The sequence below is a fragment of the Podarcis erhardii genome (genome assembly GCF_964252035.2).
Source record: "Podarcis erhardii genome assembly, chromosome: 12".
In the NCBI taxonomy this organism is placed as follows: Eukaryota; Metazoa; Chordata; class Lepidosauria; order Squamata; family Lacertidae; genus Podarcis; species Podarcis erhardii.
Window position 1 is genome coordinate 18,531,521 of NC_138513.1, and position 22,776 is coordinate 18,554,296.

At 43.3% G+C, this 22,776-nt stretch overlaps 1 protein-coding gene across 3 annotated transcripts in view; it reads right to left on the bottom strand.

Annotated features, from left to right (window-relative positions):
• KIAA1217 overlaps positions 1-22,060 on the bottom strand; it is a 356,312-nt gene extending 334,252 nt beyond the window's left edge. Inside the window, exon 1 of one of the 3 annotated variants that reach the window (XM_081834625.1) lies at positions 21,962-22,060. In XM_081834625.1, coding sequence (XP_081690751.1) covers positions 21,962-22,037 — 76 coding nt within the window. In that variant the 5' untranslated portion in view covers positions 22,038-22,060. Of the gene's footprint in view, positions 1-5,504; positions 5,675-21,961 lie in introns of those variants that run through there. The other 2 variants (XM_081834636.1, XM_081834640.1) reach the window with 2 other exon arrangements.
• Between the last annotated feature and the right edge of the window lie 716 nt (positions 22,061-22,776).

A 22,776-nucleotide genomic window follows, 5' to 3' on the forward strand; every position in this document is an offset into this window, starting at 1 on the left:
CAGATCACATATAAAAATATCGCATATGCAAAAATATCTAAACTAGATGGATATGTTTGTTTAAAGAATAAAAGCTCTAGCACTTTTTAAACAATATTGTTTATGATTTTAAAACACGGAAGAGACATCATTGTGGCAGAAGCATCACATCCTTTTAGAGCTCATTTGGATTCAGTGAAGTCACTGAGGAGAAGAAAAATAAGAAGGCTGCGTTTGCACATAAGAAGGTAAGCCAAGAATCTTGGCTTAGTAAGCCATACCAAGTAAGAGCTGCATGCTCATGCATGCAACCTAACTGCTTATGCTTCATCCCACCACCTTCGCACAAGCAGGTAAACCACACAGGAAGGGGACTCATGGCATTTAACAAGCTAATACTCATACACCAACGATAAACCTTGTTTCAAGGCTGCTTGTGATCCTAGCTTGTTAGAAAGAAACAAACAGACAAACAAATGATAACCTCTGGTCTAGATGCATCACCAAGCTACTGGCTGCCTGGGTTTGTTTATCCACTTGCATAAAGGAGAAAGCAGGTCGAGCTATGCGAATGGTGTGCTTTATGAACCCAGGGTTCTTGCCTTATCATTACCTGCTAATGCAACCATAAAGTGATATTAACCAAATGTGATTTTGGAAACTTACAGATGCTTGCAGGGAGTAGAAAGGAATGGAGAGAAAAGTGCCCGAGTCAAAGGGGAACTGAAGATTAAAAGATAAATTGATCTGAGGCTCGATAGGCAGCGTTACATGATGGATAATGGGCAAAGGGCCATGTTTAAAAGTGCTTGACATAAAGTTAACATAAAAAGGAAGTCGTACTACATTCCCCATGTCAGCAGCATTCCTTTCCAGTAGTTAGCACATTAAAACTGAAAAAGATTATCCGTAGTCCTTGTGAAATGCACATTCCTTACAGGTGGACATTTATATCAGTTTCCTCCCCAAGGTGAAAGGTTATCTGTGGTCATATTAGCAAACAGCTGCTTATGATCTGAGTTGTATACTACTCTTGGAAAGGCAAAAATCTCCTGATGCATGCTAAATGAAACCATGTGCCCTTGATGTTCTGCTTCCAGTATGTCAAAAGTTCAAAGAATGACTATACTTAGCTTTTACACACACACACACACACACACAGAGAGAGAGAGAGAGAGAGAGAGAGAGAGAGAAAGAAAGAGAGAGAGAGAGAGAGAACTAGTGCAGCCCATCGGTATCACTGATTAATCTGGCAAAGTGAAAACACAACATTTGAGATTCTGCTAGAACACTAACCCGGCACATTTCTATTCCTAATACTCCTCATTTTAGATACAAGGTTTGCGCAAGAACAATGAACTTGGTTTGAACTTTAAAGCAGGATATTATGCATTTAATTAAGCGTATCCAACTTTTAAGATGGATACATTGGGATTTATGAAGACCTTTAATCTCAAAATGCAGAAGATGAGAAATGGCAAAGCAATATTTTGCAGCCTCCAAGGAATTCTCAGTTACCCGGACATAGATAACATACAACATAGAGGAAATTCTCTGAGTCGCAGAGTCTCTTCAGATTTTCTCAGCCATCGAAGCCTCCTCTCTTGCTGCTCCTTTGCAATGTCTAAAACAGCTCTCAGAATTTTCCATGTCTCTTTGAGATAAGAGCTCCAAGAATACATATATGAGCTGGCTTTTACCAAGTCACACCATTGGTCTACCTACTGGGAGCAGGGTCTACAATGACTGCATTCACATGTAATAACTTATCAGCCCACGTCTTTCCTCCCATTGCAGGAGTAGCTAAACAAACTAGGAAGGAACTAGATCAGATTATGCTATGTCTGCATTCAGTCATGTTTAAGAGATCAGGAGCAAGACTGCAGGATTGCACCTGGTTAAGGTTACATCCACACAACACATTTAGGGCACTCTTATAACACCTTAACAGTCATGACACACATACACACACAAAGAATTCTGTCAAATCTAGCTTGTTAAGGATGCTGAGAGTAGATCCTCAGAAAGCTACAATTCCAAACACCCTTAAACTACAGTTCCCATGAGTCTTTGCCTTGACAGTCATAATGGATTTATCTATGGTGCAGGTGTAGCTAAAGACATGCCCCTCCATTGCATACTGGTTCTGTAGTAGCTATTCCCTTTCATTACAGTGGTACCTCGGGATGCAAACAGGATCTGTTCCGGAGCCCTGTTCACATCCTGAACGCAACATAAGTCACGACGGCGCGTCTACGCGGGTCGCATTTTGCCGCTTTCACGCATGTGCGTAATGTCATTTTGAGCGTCTGCGCATGTGTGAGTGGCGAAACCAGAAGTAACGCGCTCCATTACTTCCGGGTTGCCGCAGAGCGCAACTCGGAAGCGCTCAACCCGAAGCACATTCAACCCGAGGTATGACTGTATTTTAAATGCTGCCTCCCTTGCATTCCTCAATGTATCCCTTCAATAATCATCATCATAGTCAAGAGGAGGAGGGTTTAAAAAGCCCACAACTCATCTTCATCAAGTAATTAATTTTTTATCTTTCCTGCTTGTTTATAGAAATTAAGTTGCTGCAAAAGTTTTAAAACAACCTTATGATCTACTTTTCCATTCTGATGAGATATGCATCAAATATTTCATTCAGGATTATTCCTACTTAATATAGAAGTTATCAAAACCAATGAGGGAGAAAAAGATAAAATGCAGCTGTGCTTTAATATTTTACAGCATCACACTTGTACATCTGATATACACTCAATCAAGCTTAACCTTATTTAATGCCCTTGACAAATATCCCCTCAGAATTTTTAAGTACATCAGGCAAACACATAAAATATTGACGCAAAAACTTCCCACCACCAACCCAAAGGGGGCAGGGAGAGATTGATGGATTGATTGAGATTTGGTCCAAAAATGTTGCCAGCAATGTTTTTATAGGCTTTATTTGTGCTCGTAGACAGTGGCAGAACTCACCCCAGTAACCTTTAAAATTGCTTTGTATGTGGAAAACAGCACTGATCCTACAGCATTGGGCAATAAACACAAGCAGGAAAGCTACATGTTTACTAATAAAAGCCAAACTTTGCATCTTGAGTAGAATGTCATGATAAATACACACAAAGGAGTGTTTGTATCATGGGCTAGGAGTGGGTTAGGCTGGGTTAGGAGTTACACCCAGCTATCATCATTAACCACATTAATATCCAACGCTTCCCTCTCTACAGGGCCCCCGGTGGCATTCATGGTTCTGCTTTGTAGATGGAGTGATAGGGACTAGCCAAGGTCAACCAGTTTCATTAATGCTGCAGATTTTAGTCTGGGCCCCACTGGCTGTAATCTAACACTCTTAAGAACTACAGTACTCTGATTCTCCTCTGCCTGAGCTCTAGGAAAAGGGAATGGTTTGTTGGTTTGTTTGACATCTTCCACACGCATATCCAAAGGTGATGTACAAATTGCTATTTAGAAAGCAGCTAAAACAGCATAGTACTGACACTAGAGTCTTGGAGGTGTAATAGGAGGAAGATTTGGGGCAGTGCAATAAAAGTCATTAGGAATTCCTTAATCAACTCCACTGGATGCAGGAGTGGGGAACATGCGGCCCTTCAGAGGTGGCTGGACCAGAACTCCCTTAATCCCTGGCCATTAGGCATGTTGGCTGGGGATGATGGGAGTTGTAGTTCAGCAACATCTGGAGGGCCACAGGTCCCTCCCCCACAGTAGACCCAACCTTATCGTCAAGGCTTCAGTCCCATCCATACTTACCTGGGAGTAAGTCTAATTTGAACTCCCTGGGCCTTGCTTTTGAATAGACATGTGCTCCAAGTAATTTCTAGGTGACCACTGAAACCAGCACATACAAGTGCAAAAACTATGAAGTAGCAGCAACATCCCAAATGCTACCTTTAGGGTGCATTTCTACATTTCCTACTAAGCATCAGGAAGAACCTTCTGGCAGAAATAGCTTTTTGACAATGGAACAGAGCTGGTGGGCTCTCCTTCCTTGGAGGTTTTTAAGCAGAGGTTGGATGGCCATCTGCCATGTATGATCTAGTTGGGATTCCTGCATTGCAGGGGGTTGGACTAGATGACACTAGGGGTCCCTTACATGTCTATGATTCTATTATTCCATCTCAGGAAGAACAGGTGTTTTTTGTAATAATAATACTAATAAAACTAAAAGTGACAAAACGCTTGAGGTTTTGTCCTGGAAGGCACCTAGAAGGCAGCAACAACAGACAAAGCAACTGGAAAAGCCAAAGAGATAACCATGAGGCTGATTTGCTCCAAACCCATTGTTAGGATGTATACTAGCACCAATATGTATGGGGGTTTGTATTTTGCAGCAAAAGGTGACATTTCAGAAAGCATTCAGTAAAATGTTAGCTAAAAAACAGTGCTCAGATCAGTTTTTGCCAAAGAATCAGGTCGCCTTCCCTGCTTTTGGCAAAGGATTTGCCAAGGAACCCATTTTCTGGGTTCTTCATGTTGCTGCAGACTGCAGCAGCTACTTATAAGAGGCAATCAGAAGGCACTTTCCTGTAAGATGCAAAGTGCAATCCCCATCCCTTTTGCCGAAAAGAAGAATTCTCAATATTGCAGCAAAAGGTGCAAAATTGCTCAGCGGTTTCCTTTCACCACTCACAGTGCAATCCTAACCATGTCTACTCAGAAGTCAGTCCTACTGTATTCAAATGGGGGTTTACTCCCAGGTAAGTGAGGTTAGGATTCCAACCTTAGCCAATTTCTCTTGCTACAAAAGCCCAGTTAAGATGTATAATCCGTTCTCTTAAGAGCTGAAGGATATCACAGAGCTAGTTTTAAGCATTACTATAAATAAAGCTTAGCTGAATCATGTGAAAAATAAATAAATCCATGTTTGCTCTTTCTGTAAGCCAGCCTAGAAATTCTGAATCGAAGGGCGATATAAAAACTTTATAAAAGTTCACCTGAGACCTATCTTCATATTCCTTCCCTTTCATATGCAACTTAGCCCTCTTGCCAGACACTCCCAGAAGACAGGGGGGAAACAGGATTGGCATGCAACTGACCACCTATTATTACATGAATTATTGTCAGATATGTCATGCTGCTCAGGGAATTGGCTTGCCATGGATTTAACACAATTGCCTTTAAAAACCATACACTTTTCATTAGCTATTAAGTTTTATTTCTTTTCAGTTTAAACAGAAACAAAGCAAATTGTAACGGACCCTGGTGGTCGAGGGTAAAAACCAAGCAGAAGAACTATGAGTAACTTACTGAATACTTATAGAAACTTTACCTAACTTTGTTAAATCATAATAGCAAGATTGGGCACAGAGCTTCTCTACCTCACTCCTAGGCTTAGTTATTAGCCTCAGCAGGTCTGTAGCATCTTGTGGCGTGAAGTAACACTATGTGAATTAATACCAAGCACATCGTAAGCTCCAAACTCTAATATAGTATGATTTTTGGCCCTTAGAGTTTCACCTGCTTAAGCACCACAGAGTTTTGAAAATGACTCAAACAACTCTTACCTCCTCTGACAGCAGCCTCACACTCTTTACCTTGGCAGCTCACACTGTCCTGTGACTCTCAACACACACTTCTGGGGGGATCTCTCTGCTTTCTGCATCTCCAAAGAACTCTGCCAGACTCCAACCATGGAAGAGGACGCCAAGAGGACGTTAAGAAACAAGCATGCATTTGCAAAATTAAGCCTCTGTAGAAAAAAACAAACACAGAACTATATACATAGATTGACATATGGCTGTGACCTTTGCTCAGTGAAAAATACCACAACTGAGTACAGAGTATTTGAAACAGTGCTATTGGTCAATATCCCTTACATAGGGTAACAGTGACAACATTCAGAAGCCACGCTAGACCTTGGGCTTGTACGACCCCTCTCCTTCTCCAGTGTGATCCTAAACAGAGGGTTCCACTTTCAACTGACCACAGTTTAGCATGACATCCAAGACCAAACATCTGGTTAATGTTAACTACGATTTGTTTAAACAAGACAGATTTATAACCAAGGGTTTGAAGTTGACTTGATTAAAACCAACCATAGTTCACATCGTCGGATTCAGACGATAGAAGTTTAGTTAAGTAAAAAAAATGAAATTTCTGTCCAAAGACACCACAAGCTGTAACCAAAGGGTGGTTGTTGGCTTATTGAAATAGCTTGTTAGGGGAAACAAAGCACAAGCCAGGATTCAGACATAACGCTAAGCAAAAACCATGCCTTAGCTCACAGCAACGCAGTAGCACGAGAAGCAGGGTAGCAGCAAGGCACCTTAAATTTTAGCCCTGTGCAGAAGCTCTATGTGTTGTTAAGCTCAACTGCGCTTTACAGTGACTTGTGAACTAGTCCAGTGTCATTAAGGACAAAGCTATCTATGGCGACTAGCCATGACGGCTATGTCCTCCTGCCACTGCTGGAAGCCATATGCCTCTGTGTACCAGTTGTTGGAATCAAGTGAAGAGTGTGCTGCTGCATTTAGGCCCAGCTTGCAGTGTTCCCATAAGCATATGGTTGGTCACTTTGAGAAGAGGATGGTGTACTAGATTAAACCCTGGTCCAATCCAGTAGGGCTCTTCTTATGTTCTTATCTACAAATCCCATCCCCCCTGGATTGTAGTCCAATAATGCTGGGAACCCAAGGTCAGGGGAAAGTGGTTTTTAGCATGATACATGAAGCAGGCCAGTGGAAGCATTGCAGGCCCTTCACCATACCCATGTCTTCCCTAATTTTCTCACCCTGACTTTTAAGTGTCACTAGAAATCCCCAGGTAATTAGCAAATGTGAGACTTACAATGCAACGCAGCTCCCTTTTGACCTTTCCCATTCACAACAATCCTACTAAATTTTGTCTGCTTAAGGGCATTACTCATCTCAACTTCTTTTAAAAACCTAAAAGTGATTCAAGCAAATGTTCTTCAGTGACACACAAATGTCTATTTTTGACTCCATTTTGATCAATCATCATAGCTGGGAACTTCAATGCAGTTTTAAAGATGTAGGGCTATAGAATCATAGACCTGCAGAGTTGCAAGGAATCTAGTCCAATACCCTGCAATGCAGGAATCACAGCTAATGGTTGGTTGGGTGCCAAGAGGCACTAGTGGAAGACGTTCTGGCAGTAAACTGCAGCACAAGAGCAAGAAGAAATTTCTATGTGACATTGTGCAAGAAAGAGGGTTGTATCCAACTAAGTTCTAGTCAAAGTAGACACATTAAAACGAATGGATCTAAGTTAACCAAGTGAAGTAGGTTAGGCTGAGAGGCAGTGATTGGCCCAAGATCACCCAGTGAGCTTCCTGACTAAGTGAGGATTTGAACCCTGATTTCCCAGGTCCTAGTCTAACCACAACACCAAACTGACTCATGTGTAAGAACTAAGCACACTTTCAACTCAGTTCTGTGTTAATAAATATTGTGTGCCAATAAGGAAGCAAATGAAAGTTTAGGTGTTAAAATTTATGTGCAGCAAGCTATCACATAAAGTACAAGGGCAGTTTAATTGCCTTCATTGAGATTAGCTGCTGCTGTACTATGCAATAGCTATTTCTCAAAAGGTAATAATACAACAAAGTTGAAAAGCATTCTTCTCTCCTAAGGATTTGCCAAGTAAAAAGCAGTTTGTCTGGAAAGATCAAATGCATGCTGCACATTGAAAGCACTACCTTCCAGACAGCTATATCACAACTTCTGGTAGTTAGGCCTCCTAAATAGTTTTTCTCTAATTGGCAAGTGAGGTGAAGCAAACCAAGGGAAAAGTCAGAGTGATTGCATCACAACAGAAGCATAAATGCAAGAACTGCAAAGTAGTTTATGCTGTTGTATCCATGAGCCTTTAAAAAGAAAGGTCTATGGCTTTTTGTACCTTCTATTTCAGTCCAATAACTCAAGTGTTTCTTCAGGCAAGTGTTCTACTTTGTGCAGGATGCTGTCAAAAGCTTTTACGCCATTCAAGTAGCTACTGAATTCACTCTCTGATACATCTTACAATGCATGTAGAAGCTTCTTACATCTAGACGCTCTATACCATAACAGTATTTCCTAAAGCAATTAATAAATGCCCCGGTATTAATAAAGACCCATTCTTACCATCCTTCACTTTATGCAACAGCCCTGCCATTTGCACAGTACAACTCCAAAGAGTTTTATTTGTAGTCACTCAACTTGCTTCAATACAGAGTTTCTACTATTTCCAAAACTAGCTAGTAACTAAAGATACCCAAGGTGGGCTATTTGCTCTGAACAAGAAGCATGCTCCTTCTTCCCATGGAGCCCCAAGGTTTATGAGAACTGCTTGAGCATGTCAAGGGAGCATAAAAGTGACACATGTTTCAGCTTTGTCAGAATGAGAGAGGGGATTTAATTAGGTACAAGGAGAAGAGGCTCATTAATAGGGGTTGTCAACACAGTGTCCTCCAGATGTTATTTAACTTATTAGTCACAACTAGTATAGCCAATGATCAGGGATGATGGGTGCTGTAGTTCAACAAACATCTGGATTAGACTATTACCCAAGGCTTTTGATACATTTCAAGCTCTAAACCCCCATCCATTAGACGGAGGTAAATTACTCTGCTACCTAGAGATCTAATGTCATTAAGACAGATGAGAGAAGAGGCAAGTTACGTCACATTGGGCTGTTGAAGACACAGCACTACTCTCCTTTTAACTTTGGTAAAAGAATCCAGGGATGGCTTGCCACTGTTTCCCCTCTACTTGCAAAACTGTTCCCCTCTCAGAGGGAAAGTCCATCTATTTGCCACCCTCTCTCGAATGGCAAATGACAAATGACAAACCTAGACAGCATCTTAAAAAGTAGAGACCTCGCCTTGCCAACAAAGGTCCGTATAGTAAAAGCTATGGTTTTCCCAGTAGTGATGTATGGAAGTGAAAGCTGGACCATAAAGAAGGCTGAAGAATTGATGCTTTTGAATTATGGTGCTGGAGGAGACTCTTGAGAGACCCATGGACTGCAAGAAGATCAAACCTATCCATTCTTAAGGAAATCAGCCCTGAGTGCTCACTGGAAGGACAGATCGTGAAGCTGAGGCTCTAATACTTTGGCCACCTCGTGAGAAGAGAAGACTCCCTGGAAAAGACCCTGATGCTGGGAAAGATGGAGGGCACAAGGAGAAGGGGACGACAGAGGACGAGATGGTTGGATAGTGTTCGCGAAGCTACCAGCACGAGTTTGACCAAACTGTGGGAGGCAGTGGAAGACAGGAGTGCCTGGCGTGCTCTGGTTCATGGGGTCACGAAGAGTCGGACATGACTAAACGACTAAACAACAACAACTCGAATGGCATTAATGAAAACATTGAAACTAAATGTTAATCCAACTCTCCCATTTTAAACAGGTTCAGAAACCCACTTTTATCCCCAGTTCAGTTACTGGTTATAGCCCCTACACACACACACACACACACACACACACACACTCATTCAATTGATAACATGTCCCCCAAATAAATCATTATGCAGAAGGACTTCATCTGTCCTGCAACTACCAGAAACCATTTTCACTGACTGCCTCCTTACTTCTACGTACACAGAGAGAAACCATTTTTCTCCCATCCCAATCTGTTGAGACCTTTAATAGTTTTATAATGGTGATTTATAATTATAAATCTCTTGTGCCCTGTTCTTAATATTATTTTTGGATGATTAAATGAGCATGCCTCAGTTGCTTTATGGTTACAGCCAGATGTTTTGGACTATGATTCTCTTCAGCACCAGCAAGCAGAGGCATGCTGGCTGGGGCTCATAGGAGTTGTGGTCCAAAACTTCTGGGAGGCACCAGGTTGGAGAAGGTTTAGTCATCAATGGGATGGTGCTCCAGTTCCTTGCTATTTCAGCTGTACTTTTCTATTACTTATCCACAGATCCACAGCCTCATTTAAGAGACGGGCACAACAGATACAGAGTGGTATTAAAATTGCCTGCTGTTTCCATCCTCTTCAGTATAATTCCAGACACCATTTCGTTTCTCCCCACCCACCCCCCAGCTCGACTGCAACATGTTTTCCCCAAAATTCTCTCTATATCCCATGGTAAAGGTAAAGGTAAAGGACCTCTGGATGGTTAAGTCCAGTCAAAGTCGACTATGGGGTTACGGCACTCATCTCGCTTCCAGGCCAACAGAGCTGGTGTTTGTCCACAGACAGCTTTCCAGGTCATGTGGTCAGCATGACTAAACCGCTACTGGCGCAACGGAACACCGTGATGGAAACCAGAGTGCACGGAAACACTGTTTATCTTCCCGCCGCAGCAGTACCTATTTATCTACTTGCACTGGTGTGATTTCGAACTGCTAGGTTGGCAGGAGCTGGGACAGAGCAACGGGAGCTCACTCCGCTGCGGGGATTCGAACCGCCAAGCTTCTGATCAGCAAGCCCAAGAGGCTCAGTGGTTTAGACCCATGGTAGTTCTGGGTCGTCATCATCACAGCCAATTTAAAGCATGCATGCATGCATCCATGAAAGTTAATAATTTTTGTCCCAATGTCTTATCAGAATGATGTAAAGGAACAAGCAGTTTTCTAATGCTGCCTGCATCTCTTTGAAATGGTAACGTTTAAGAAGATGTGCATTCTAGTATCAGTTCCCTGAGCCAGAGAGTATTTCATGTCAATAGACCAAAAAACAACAACATTCTTTCTCTCCATTCTATAGCCATTTGGCAGCAAACAGTGAAGCAAATAAAGCGCCTCTATTGCAGATTCTTAGGTATAAGCGTCTACAATATAAAACACTCCCCTTTAACTAGTACACTTTGCAACATGTTCCAAAACCTTCATAGTATTGTATAAAACAGAATACTTGGAGAAAATCATTGTTTCATGGCACTGGATCAGACTTCTTCAGATTTCCACAGCATCCTTATAAACTAACTTTTCAGCAGGAAGAACACTGTAAAAATTATCTTGCAAGTCTACAAAACAATTAAATCCACTTTTCTCATTTAACAGTACATAACTTCTTCCTTCGATTTATCAATCCACTTATCTCTCTCTCTCTCTCTGATCCTCTATTGTTACATCCAGATTGATGCCATTTCTTGTTATGTTCATCTTCTGAGCCACTTAATCCTTAGGGACCATGCTGTGAAGAGACAAAAGCCCCATGGAGCCCCTCCTGGGCAAAGGCTACAGCCGGAAGGAGAGGCAGGGAAGCTCAGAAGATAGGCCCTGAGCAAGAGAGAAAAACTGGAAGGGCCAGAGGGCTGCTTATTGGAAATATAGCTTCCAAAAGAAGGTTAATGGAGCAGGGGTGGGGAATATTCCAGCCCAAGGGGCCACATTCTTTACTGAGCAACCTTTCAGGGGCCACAAAGCCAACAGTGGGCAGAGCCAAGGATGTGATTCTTTGTACACTAGCAACCATGCGAAAGTCATGAGATTCCTACAAATACACAGCTCAAGCCTACCACAGTTCAAGAGCACATTGCATAAAATAAAAGCATGTGAAGAGGGAATAAAACAGGACCACTATTGGGTGTTCCCTGGGGGAAGCGTGGTATGATGACATTCCCAAGGGCCAGACAGAAAGGTGCAGAGGGCCACATTTAGCCTAGACCTGAGGTTCTTCACTCCTGTAGGCAGGCATGGGGAGTCTGAAATGGGGTGAGAGCGTGATTGACCAGAGGTCAAGAGCAGAATCAGGAAACGAAAGTACGACAAAATAATTATTGGTTCTGAATTCCACTGTCAGCTCCAATGTGGCTCAGAGAGTCTGTCGACTTGCTGATGGTGAATACGGTTTTACTTGGGTGGACATCTTTTGCATGCTGGGGTCCTGAGCCTACTATTACTATGCCTCCTGCTTCACACAATCTTGTGTGATATTGAACTGTCCCTTCTCGCATCTAGAGGTGACCTTAGCAACTCGACAGATGACAAGCGCGCTACTTGACAGTCAAGAGGGAGTTCACAAAATCCCGACATCATCACAAACAGCCTTGGCAGCTTCTCCTAACACCTCACAATGCCACATTTGACGCAGACATCTTTTCCTGCCACTTTGTCCTGAAGTTACAGACACAATCCTAACAGGACAAATATTTCAATTAAACGCCATCAACAATAGCAGAAATACATATGGGATTTTCAGCCGAGTAACATACAGCAAGGGCATATGCACTCTTTAGTCACAAATACTTCCTACCAGAGAGAAAATGTCCATGTAACACAGTGTGTGTGTGTGTGTGTGTGTGTGTGTGTGTGTGTGTTACAGGTCTCCTAAAACACAGCAGCCAAGTGCAATTTTTTTCATCTTCAAATGACTCCATCTCATTTCAAAAGCAGTCTGTAGAAAAGGCAGTCAATTAGAAGTAAAGCAAATTAGAAGAACAATTTAGTAAACACATTTGCAAAGATAAAAGGAGACTATTTTCTTTTGTAGGCACTGCAATGTTAAGACATACCACAGTAGACTGTTTCTGATAATATGACAGCTAATTTCTTCTAAATAGTCAGTTAAAAATTAGATAATTTTAAAAATACAGCTACTCCAGCGGTTCTTAAAGGGTGTGGCATGCCATACTGGTGTGGAAGGAGAGAATGGCAAGCGTGACAGGAATATTCAAGGCAAATCAAAGAAACATTTGAACAATTCAGTGTAGTATATTACAGTATCAAAATATACTTTTATTTGCAGAATATAGACAGATAGATATTCAAAAAGAGAGCAAGAGCATCAAGTTATACTGAGAACAATCCTAGCTGAGATCCAGAATAGTTGACTGAAAAGAGTGCTGGAGAATAGCATTGGCTATTCTTCCGCAGTTCTCCATGACACATTGTTGTGAACAGCGATTATCAACCGACAAATATGAAAGATCAGAAAAGAGAAAGTCTTCTTTGTGTTGATGAGAAGATGAGAGTTTGTTGGTCTCAAACTAGACCTGATATAAATGAGATTGCCCAGCAAAAGGAAACTCACACACCTCAGTGAGTTTATATACATACTTAAGGTACATATGCAAGAAACTCATTTATAATTATATTTGGGGAATGATTCATGTTCCTATGTAGCTGCATTGTTTTATCCTTTCTGGATGTTCCAGGATCATATTATAAAGCAGTTGTGTTCTGTGTTATAACTCAAACACTGCTAGGAGTTGCTTCCTTCTGCCAATGTATGTCTTATCAATAAAAAATTCAGTGTGGCATGAGCAAATTTTTATTCTGAAAGTGTGGCCCAGGGGGAAAAAGTTTGAGAACCACTTAGCTACCCTAATGCCTCATTTTTGTTGTAGCAGAAGCTTTAGGAGTTAGGAGAATGCCTTGATCTCTGTTTTACACTAAGAATTGAAATATACTCATCTTAAGCGTGCAATTATATAACTGTTCCACGGACTACAAGTGATGAACTGTCAAGAGGTGACCTTGGACCAGGATTAAGTGTTTCACTTCATGTTTGCTTTACCAAATATGGTTTGGGGGTGGGGGGAGGCAGTGTTTTGAGACCAAATGCACCATACCACAGAATTGCATATTAGACATTCTATGGTAAAATTGAAACTAAAGGAAGAAAATGTATTAATATGTTGTCACAAAGAATTAGGAAGTTAGGCATCAATCAGTCACAGGAAACGCAAATAAATTTTATTTTTGGTTAAACGCAGACCCCGAAGTTGCTTGCTGAAAGGGCAGTGGTACAAATTGACCTCTGTTTCACCTGCCTAGCAGCCTGCAGTGAGTGTTGCCACTGTGACCATTTCACAGTGAAGTTCCTATGAAGAGTCTGGCAGAGGAGTATAACAGGTGCTCATGAATTCTGAGATGAAGTAGGGCGCCTTGGAGAGCTCTTGGGCAAAAGTACAAAGTGGCAAGAGTTGAACCAGGATCTTCTGAAGTGCTTTGTTATGCTTTAGCAATCCTAACATTTTTTAAAGAAAAATGTGCTGACAAGTATCTACTGAAATAAATAAATAAATAAATAAATAATAATAAATAATAATAATAAATTAATAAATTAACCTCTCTAAGCTTGCCATACAATGCCAAGGAGAGAGGATGGATGAAATGAGAGCAAGCCCCAGAATGAGGAGAGGGCAAAGGGCCAAGCTTGTAATCAAAGGGAATGGTTTTCCCTGGAAAACAATCCCTTTTTATTTCTTCCCACCTACAAATCAACTTTTAAAAAGTTCCTAGCACAAATGCCCCTGGAACTATTTGCCTGTAATTCAGCAGGTTTCTCGCCAGGGCACCCCTTTCATGCTTGCAATTTGCAGAACAATTGTCCACAAAACACGAGGAACAGATTCGTTTATTCCTTTTCCCACACACACATATCCTCAGACTGCAATTGCTGCCTTTGGAGGAAAAATGCTGTAGTCATCCTTCTGAAACTTGGGAGGGTTGGCAACCTTAGGGTTGCAAATTTCATCCAATTCTGACCCAAAATTAAAAAGCTATATGGTTTTTTTTAAAGAAGAAATTTTTAAGGCTGCCCAGCACAAAAACACCTGGACATATTTGCATCTGGGTTTGGCAGGCTTTACACATTTTGGAAGAGTTAGTATATCTGCACATTTCACCTTCTTCTGTTAAAAGGAAATGAAGTTATAGCCATTCTTTTACTTCCTGGTAGTCAATGGGGGAGAAATGGAGAAGACTTGAACTAATTTCCCAGCCCATATGACACTCAACAATCTGGGGGGTGCTTTATATGGTACCAAATTAGGGTACAAATCAGATCTGTGGCCGTTGCATGCCTCTAGATAACTTCATCTGTTCGTTACCATTTCCAGTATACAACCTCCAATTTGCATTAAACTGACCACTATGTTCACTGGCCTGGGTGGTGATGATAGTTGCTATCAAAAAAGGGGATCCACTGAAGCACATGATCTACATGCCCATGCTAGTAGTCTGTAAAAATTTATAAGTCAAATTGTACAAATTTTTTAAGTGGTTGAAATTTATTTCTTAAAAAAATAATAATCAATCCCACGCTTCTCATAACTGTCAGTCCCAAGGTGGGTTGCAGTGTTGCATCCTGCATGTTCTTAATAAATCTGCTTCTTTAATTAAACATAGTCAATCGTATTCCAATCTTACTTCCTCTTACCTCTTGCCTTGGGCTTCTCCCTTGAGGGAGTTGGGTGGGTACAGACATTGAGCTGCCAGATTAGTCACTCGGCACACTCATCAAATCTTTCCCCACCAGGTTCTCCAAAGAATCCTGTCAATTCAGTAATTCAATCTTTTGGAAATACTTTTAAGACAGTGGCTATGGTGGGGCAACCAAAAACCAATTCACTTTGTTTTAGGTCACATTTTGGGAACCTTTGGCCCTCCAGAGGTTGCTGGACTACAATTCCCATCAGTCCAAGCAAGCATGGCCAGTGGCCAGGGATGATGGGAATTGTAGTTCAACAAAACATCAGCAGGACCAAGGGCTCCCCATACTTGCCTTTGTAGATGGAAGTTCCATTTAGCTATTCTGGATCATAGCAGTGGAGATGTACTCTTTCATTCAGGGCTGGTGCCAGGCTGGATGAGGCACAGGCAAAATCCAACTTGGTAGGATTTCCAGTGGCAATATTAGGCAGCAACTGTACAGTCTGCAGCAGGTGGCTGCAAGCAGCCCACCATTTAAACTGTCAAAAAGCAGTCTGGGAAAGACAAACAGGCTAAGCATGGCAACTCAGAGCAAGGGTTAAGCACCTGTGGGGCCTTCAGCAGCTGCCAAAGGATGTACGGTTTTGACAGTAGGCCTGCCTTCATGATTTTCTCCCCCAACCCATTCAAAAGCTGTCTAACACAGCAGCCATCACCACATTATTAGTTTGTCCATTCTTACTTCTATAAACACTGTGTTTACCCTTTTAGCGAAACCTTTGGCTACATGCAATGAGATTACAGTGGTGCCCCGCAAGACGAACGCCTCAGAAGACGGAAAACCCGCTAGACGAAAGGGTTTTCCATTTTGGAGGCGCTTCGCAAAACGAATTTCCCTATGGGCTTGCTTCGCAAGACAAAATGTCTTGCGAGTTCCTGCGGGTTTTTTCCCCTTTTCCCCCCCTTTTCCTAAGCCGCTAAGCCGCTTATCAGCTGTTCCGCTGATAAGCCGCTTAACAGCTGATCGCTAAAAGCCGCTAAACCGCTAATAGTGCTAATCCGCTAAGCTGTCAATGGGCTTGCTTCGCAAGACGAAAAAACCGCTATACGAAGAGCCTAACAGAACGGATTAATTTCGTCTTGCGAGGCACCACTGTAGTTCCTTTATAAAAACGAGAAAGAGAAATAGAGACTTGTTTAGAAACACATGAGTGAGGGAAGCTTTGGATTGTTCAGAAATGCAGCCTTTGGGACAGAGAAGTACTTTCAATTAGGAAAAGTGAACACGCACTGAAGCGAAGACCACAAACACTTGATCAGAGAGGGCCGTCAGGTCTCCCCCTTCCTACACCCGAAAAGGGTTGAGATTATGGGAAGCAGCACCCAATGAACTGCAAGGAGCTGTGGTTCCAAAGTTGTGGAAGACCTGGCGTATTTGAATACATGAGCATTTGGATGTATCCACAAGATCCTGACCTAAGATCACTACCCTTCTGCACCAACATTTTTTAAAAACCAAATTACTCATTACAGTATTATTATTTTTAAATCAAATGTCCCTGCCATTTGAAATGTGGCAGGTAGCTGCAGAAGGACAGACCTGTTCAGTGGTGGCACCCTGACTGAAGAATGTCCTCCATGGGGAGATTTGACTAGTGCCTACCTTGATGTTGTTTCAAAGCCAAACAAAGGCTTTTATTATCTCAGGTTTCTTAAATCTCTTTACATTGCTTTTATGCCACTTTGCATTGGATTTTTCATTTTAGTTCCACCGACTCCTTTCCTTACATTGCCCTTTCATGGTGGTGTTTTAATGTTCTAGTTTTTAATGTTACCTTATTGTCATTTTGACTTTTTGTAAGTCGCCCAGAGAACAAGTAGAAGTGGCGGGGTGTATAAAACAAAGACAGGGCAACTCCCTGTTTGTGCAGGGGTTGCGTTTTGGGTCATGGCGTGTGTCAGTGGTCACATGTAAGCCTGTTCCAACCCCTTCCAGGTCTGAAAACAATGCACATGTCGGTGGTCGCACATCAACTGGGCACTTGCAAAATGGTTGCTGCCTGTGAATAGAAAGCCCATCACAAGTGAGGTGCAAAGCCCAACAAACCTGAAACTAAGTGGATATTAAAAGAATAAAAAGTTCTGCTGATAGAAAACTGTATTGTCACAGCTGCTGGGTGGCTATGCTATGTTAAACTGATTTCCTGCTAACCCTCCAGGATGGTTGGCTAATATTCCTTATATTCCATTCCGGGTAGGGTAGCTTGGGGCACAGTCATTCAGGGGAGTGTTCTGCTATGGAGATAACAATGGTAGTGCTGAATTTAGCAACAGAGAGAAACAGAGCACTGAGTTCAGCTGAAGATGGCTGAAACAGGGGAACAAGAAGAAGGGGTAGCCATTCTAGCCCATTAAAAAGAAGAAAAATCCATTTTAGAGCAATATCTTTACTAGGCCAATAAAAATGCGACAAAAGTTCCTACGGCTTCACCATCAGTTAACTTATTCCTTCTCTCCACTCCATGAATTAGTATGCCATATAGCATCGATAGGCAAACTAAGACCCGGGGGCCAGATCCGGCCCAATCGCCTTCTAAATCCGGCCCGCGGACGGCCCAGGAACCAACATGTTTTTACATGAGTAGAATATGTCCTTTTATTTAAAATGCATATCTGGGTTATCTGTGGGGCCTGCCTGGTGTTTTTACATGAGTAGAATGTGTCCTTTTATTTAAAATGCATATCTGGGTTATTTGTGGGGCCTGCCTGGTGTTTTTACATGAGTAGAATGTGTGCTTTTATTTAAAATGCATCTCTGGGTTATTTGTTCATTATTATTTTTTTCAAAATATAGTCCGGCCCCCCACAAGGTCTGAGGGACAGTGGACTGGCCCCCTGCTGAATATGCTGACCCCAGCCATATAGCCTAATAAAGCATTCTGGAGAACTTGAAAGCTTGCACACTGTTTGGTGACATTTTGGTAGGCCTAAGAAAAGCAGAGGAGTAACAGTTGTGCTGCCTTGCTTCACACAGCTGTTGTATACTGGCAAACTGACAGATTTCTGACAGGAAGTCCTGCCCAGCCCTGCCTAGAAATGCCAGGAATTGAACCTGGGAACCTGCTCTACCACTGAGCTACAGCCCTTCGTTATTATACAGCTGGTGATAAATAAATGAAGTAGGTGAGCCAACATGAACAGAACAATCCCTCAGCCCACACTCCACACAGTCTGAATCCCACCCACTTCCCTGTTTGGTCTGCCACCCGCCTCTTGGCAGAAATGCTCCTTCGTTCTGCAGTTTATCAAGCATGGGGGCTGCCTTTGAACAGAAATAGTTCAAAATACAACATACGCATTATTGACTAGGAGCAGGAAAAATGGAAGGCATCAAGCCAGTTTTTTAGAAGAAGACCTTGGTTCATTTCTGGGTACAATCTGAAGGGGTGGTAACAGGGCCTTTTTGTTTGTGGCCTCACAACAGAGTTAAAACAGGTTCTTTTTCTTGAGGTTTGTAAATAGGTTTAAATATCCAATTTTTTACTACGGCTTTTATCCGTTAAGAGTTAGATCATTCTGATTTTAGTATGAGTATGTTAACCTGGGAATTATCTAGCACTGGTACAGGTACTGTTTTGTGTTACTTTATTATAAGGTTTTATTATATTTTGAAAATAGAAAGCAGTTCAGTTTTTTTGTTTCAGTTCACACATATAGTAAAGCCCTATACAATCTATAAATACCTTCTTACATATAAGCAAGCCCAAATCCTTGTTTAATGGGCAGCCATACACAAAATGAGCATTTGAATAAGAACATTTGAATAAGAATATTTTAAAATGCAAGCTGTGTTATGCTGGGTGATGTAAAAAGTGTATGAGATCAATTTGAAAAGTACATTAAGAAGCCCAAGCTCGCTTAGACTTCCAGACCCTGATCAAGCATGCCCATTTCACCTCCCCCTGCCAAAAACACTCTCAACAGACTCCACTGCTACCCTCTACAGCAGCCTTTCTCAAGCTTGGGTCCCCATATGTTCTTGAACTACAACTCCCATCATCCCTGACCACTGACCATGCTAGCAAAGAATCACAGGAGTTGTTGTCCAACAATATCTAGGGACAGAAGGCTGAGAAAGACTGCTTGACAGAGTATTCACCAATATTTCTAATCTGAAGGAAATAATTCTAGAACACGGAGACCCCCCTCCTTTCCTGATAAGCCATGCGAAGTTGTCAATGTTATTATTCTAAGAGCAATGATTCCAATAATATCCAATACGGCATTCTTACCAAAGACCTTTTGGGGTCAAAGCTACATGAAACATTTGTGTCTACACTCTTCTGTATTAGTGTTGTCAAATTCCAGCTCCAAGGATTTTATCCTACTCTAAGTAGGTTTCTAAATGTGGTGGCAAGAATGCACATAGGCATAGACTAGGAAAACACACAGGTGTGTCCCAGCAGTGTGTGTTTTGCATGCAAATTGTAACCACATACCATCAGGCAGTTCCACATTTTCCTTTTTTAAAAAGCCCTGCTTTGCAATCTGCCTCAGAGGCTCTTTTCTGTGTTCCCCAGTCATCAAGACATTAGGTAGGCGGTAGCCAGAAATAGGGTCTGCATTATGGCTTTGTAACTCTCTCCCTGGGGAAGTTTGCCTGACCCTGCATTTGTTATCTTTTTAGCACCTGATGACGCCTGGAAAAAATAAGGAAAGGCTCATCACCTCTGTGATTTTAATCTCTGCTTTTATGGCTGAAGCAGTGACTGTGTTCTGCAAATGTTATCATTTTTGTGTACTGTAGTGAAGAGGAGAAACTTTCCTTTTGAGAGTTTATTTTTATGTTAACCTCCCCTAGGATACAAGTCAATGATTGCAAAATACCTAGTATGCTAGAAAGTACTACATATAAAAAGTATATATAGTCATACAGACATGAATCTCCTCCCAAATTTACCTAAGGAAACACTGATCTCCATTCTATGAGGTGGCAGCAGCAGCAGCAGCAGTAGCAGCAAACTCCTCATGCATCTTATAATAAGAAGGGTAATTTTGCACAATAAAGTATTTATGATTACAGAGCCTTCCAACCGTGGTGTACAGATGCAAACAATCTCTCAAGGGTAGCTACTATTTATTAGAGGCTAAAAAGGGGTCTCAAATTATAGGCAGGAAGTCATTGGAGTATAAAAAAGCAACCCAATTAAAAGGACACAGTATTATTTCACTATTCTTAGCATGCCTTTTCCCCATTTTCAGGTAACAGCCTGAACCAATCCTGTGCCCAGCGATTAGCCTGCTCGAGTTAATTAAAACAGTGTTAATCTCAAAAGGTACCTAAATTACCTCTTCTTCCCAAAAGGCTGCCTAGAACCAAAGGTTATAATTCCCAGCATTCAGGCAACTACTCCCCTGCATCAGACAAGGAACAAATCCAGAAGATTATCTGCCAATGCAAACTGCTGCTGTAGCAGGTCCTTCTGCAGAGCTCAGCATATATCCACGGGGCAAGAAGCAGCAGCATTTAACTCGCTGCAGTCGGAGCCAGCCACCAACTACAGAGCACAAGCGGTGAAGTTTGCCTAGGAGAAAGAAGTTTGGGCAACTTAATCCAAATCCCTTGCTCAAGGGCAACGCGAGCCAAACACACAGCAGAATAAGCTTTGAAGCGAAGGACTTGGTCCCAGGGAAAGATTATACATACATACACATACAAATAATGCATGTAGAATCCAGAGTCCAAGGTTGCCAGAACCCTGCCCAAAGCAGAAGACTGCAGCCCAGAAAGAAGGTGCATGTTCTATAGGTCTACTGGCTAGGAAGAATGCTCCAAGGTCACCACTGGCTCCCAAATTAGCCTCCTTGCAGATGATGGATGGGTGCAGAGGTGAAGAGGAAAGATCGGGAGAAAAAAGGAAACAGTGAACGATCCCAAGGTAATATCAGCAAAATCAGCATCACACTAGATAGCCACAACCATATCATGGATGAACAGGGATGAGCAATGGAAATGCAGAGGTGTAATAACCAAATCTGAAACCCGGTTGACTCCTGGGTGGCAGGACCCACACATACCGCATTCTCCAACCCTTAGAATTCTGCCCTTCTAAAGTGCTAGTAAAGTTTGCCATGCAAAAAAAAAAAAGTGTCTTTGAACAGAACAGAAACAGTCTCCCAGTCCTCACCACACAGTTAATATGTCAAAGTCTCTTGTTATCCCACAACCAAGAATGCTCTCACAAGGGGATGGCTGGTTTGGGGAGATCAAGGAAAGTGGCACAAAAGAGTGACCAGTCCCCTTAATCCCCACCCCACCTCCATTTGTGTGGGTATCACCCACTGAACCACACACAACTCCATCCTACTGCACGTTTAAATGGAAGCAAATCCCAGTGTGTTCCATGGGATGTACTCCCACTTTTAAGTGCACAGAAGACTACAGCCTCAAAGTCTCCTTAACCGGACTTGGAAGAGTCTCCCTCCTGCTCCGAGAAATCCTCTTCCACACCCACGGGTGACATGTTCCCCACGCCCCCTCTAGCCAGTCTTCCCCAAAGCTTAGGGGACGTGGAAACACAAGACGGCTTCTCATTATCCATAGGCGCAAGTGAAAGACAAGAGAGCCTGGAGCCATTCTTAGCCACGCAGGAAGGTTGCGAGACGCGGGCTCAGTTCCGCAGCTGGTACTAACCGGGGCACCATTTATAGGCTAGAGGAAAGGGATCTATTTCTAGGGCGCGGGAAAGGTGAAGCAATAAAGAGAAGCGCGCCTCTGAGCATGTGCAGACTGCCGCCGAGTCATCCTAACCCAGAAACTATGAGGAGAGCAAACCATACGGCCTCCCCCACCCCACGCCACCTCACCCCCGGCTGCGAAGGCTAAACTTTCGGGGAGACTTACTTGCGCGCTTGAGGCTGCCTGTCCTTCCTGCTCCGTCGAGGTCTCTGGCGAGCGGGGAGCCCCTCGGCGAAGACATGCCTGGCCGGCCGGTGCCTCCCCTGAGGCGGGCGCCTCCTGGGCACGGGTACGGGCACAGCGCAGCAGCTGCCCTGCAGCGGCAGAAGGAGAAACGCCGCCGGGCTCGGCTGGGGGTGCGGGTTTCACGCGCCTCGGCTGCCCCACCAGGACGCAGCAGCAGCAGAGGCAGGAGGAAGCAGAGGAGGCGGCGGCGGCGGCGGCGGCTGTGTCCTTCCCTCCCCGCCAACGACTTTCAATTCACCTGCAAGCAGCCGCGCGGGCTGGAGCAGCGGCGCAGAGCTCTGCTGATAGGAGGCGCCTCAGCCCCCTCGCCTCAGCTCGGCCGGCCGGCAGGGGCGGAGCCGCACGCGCGCCAGAAGCCCCAGCGGCGCCTCCCTTTCGCCTTCGGAGCGCGCCCTCTGCTCAGGCCGCCGCTGCGCAGCTCTCCTCGGGATTGCAGGCATTGCGTCACCTCCATCCCCGCGCCAACCCCCCACCCCTTTCCGAGGGCGAGAGAGCGGCCCCGGGGGAAGGCGGGCCGGCGCCCAATCCCCACGCCTGGTGGCCCGGGAGCCGGCCTCTCTGGGAGGAAGGGGTCTTCTGGCTCCAAGTTCAGAGGAAGGGAGCTCTGCCGGCTGGTAATGGTGGAAGGCATTCGTAGGGAGGGAGTGGCCCGCCGGATGGAGCCTTGACCTCCTGACCTCCTTGCTGGACTTACCACACCCATCAGCCCCTGGTCATGCTGGCAAGGGGCTGTG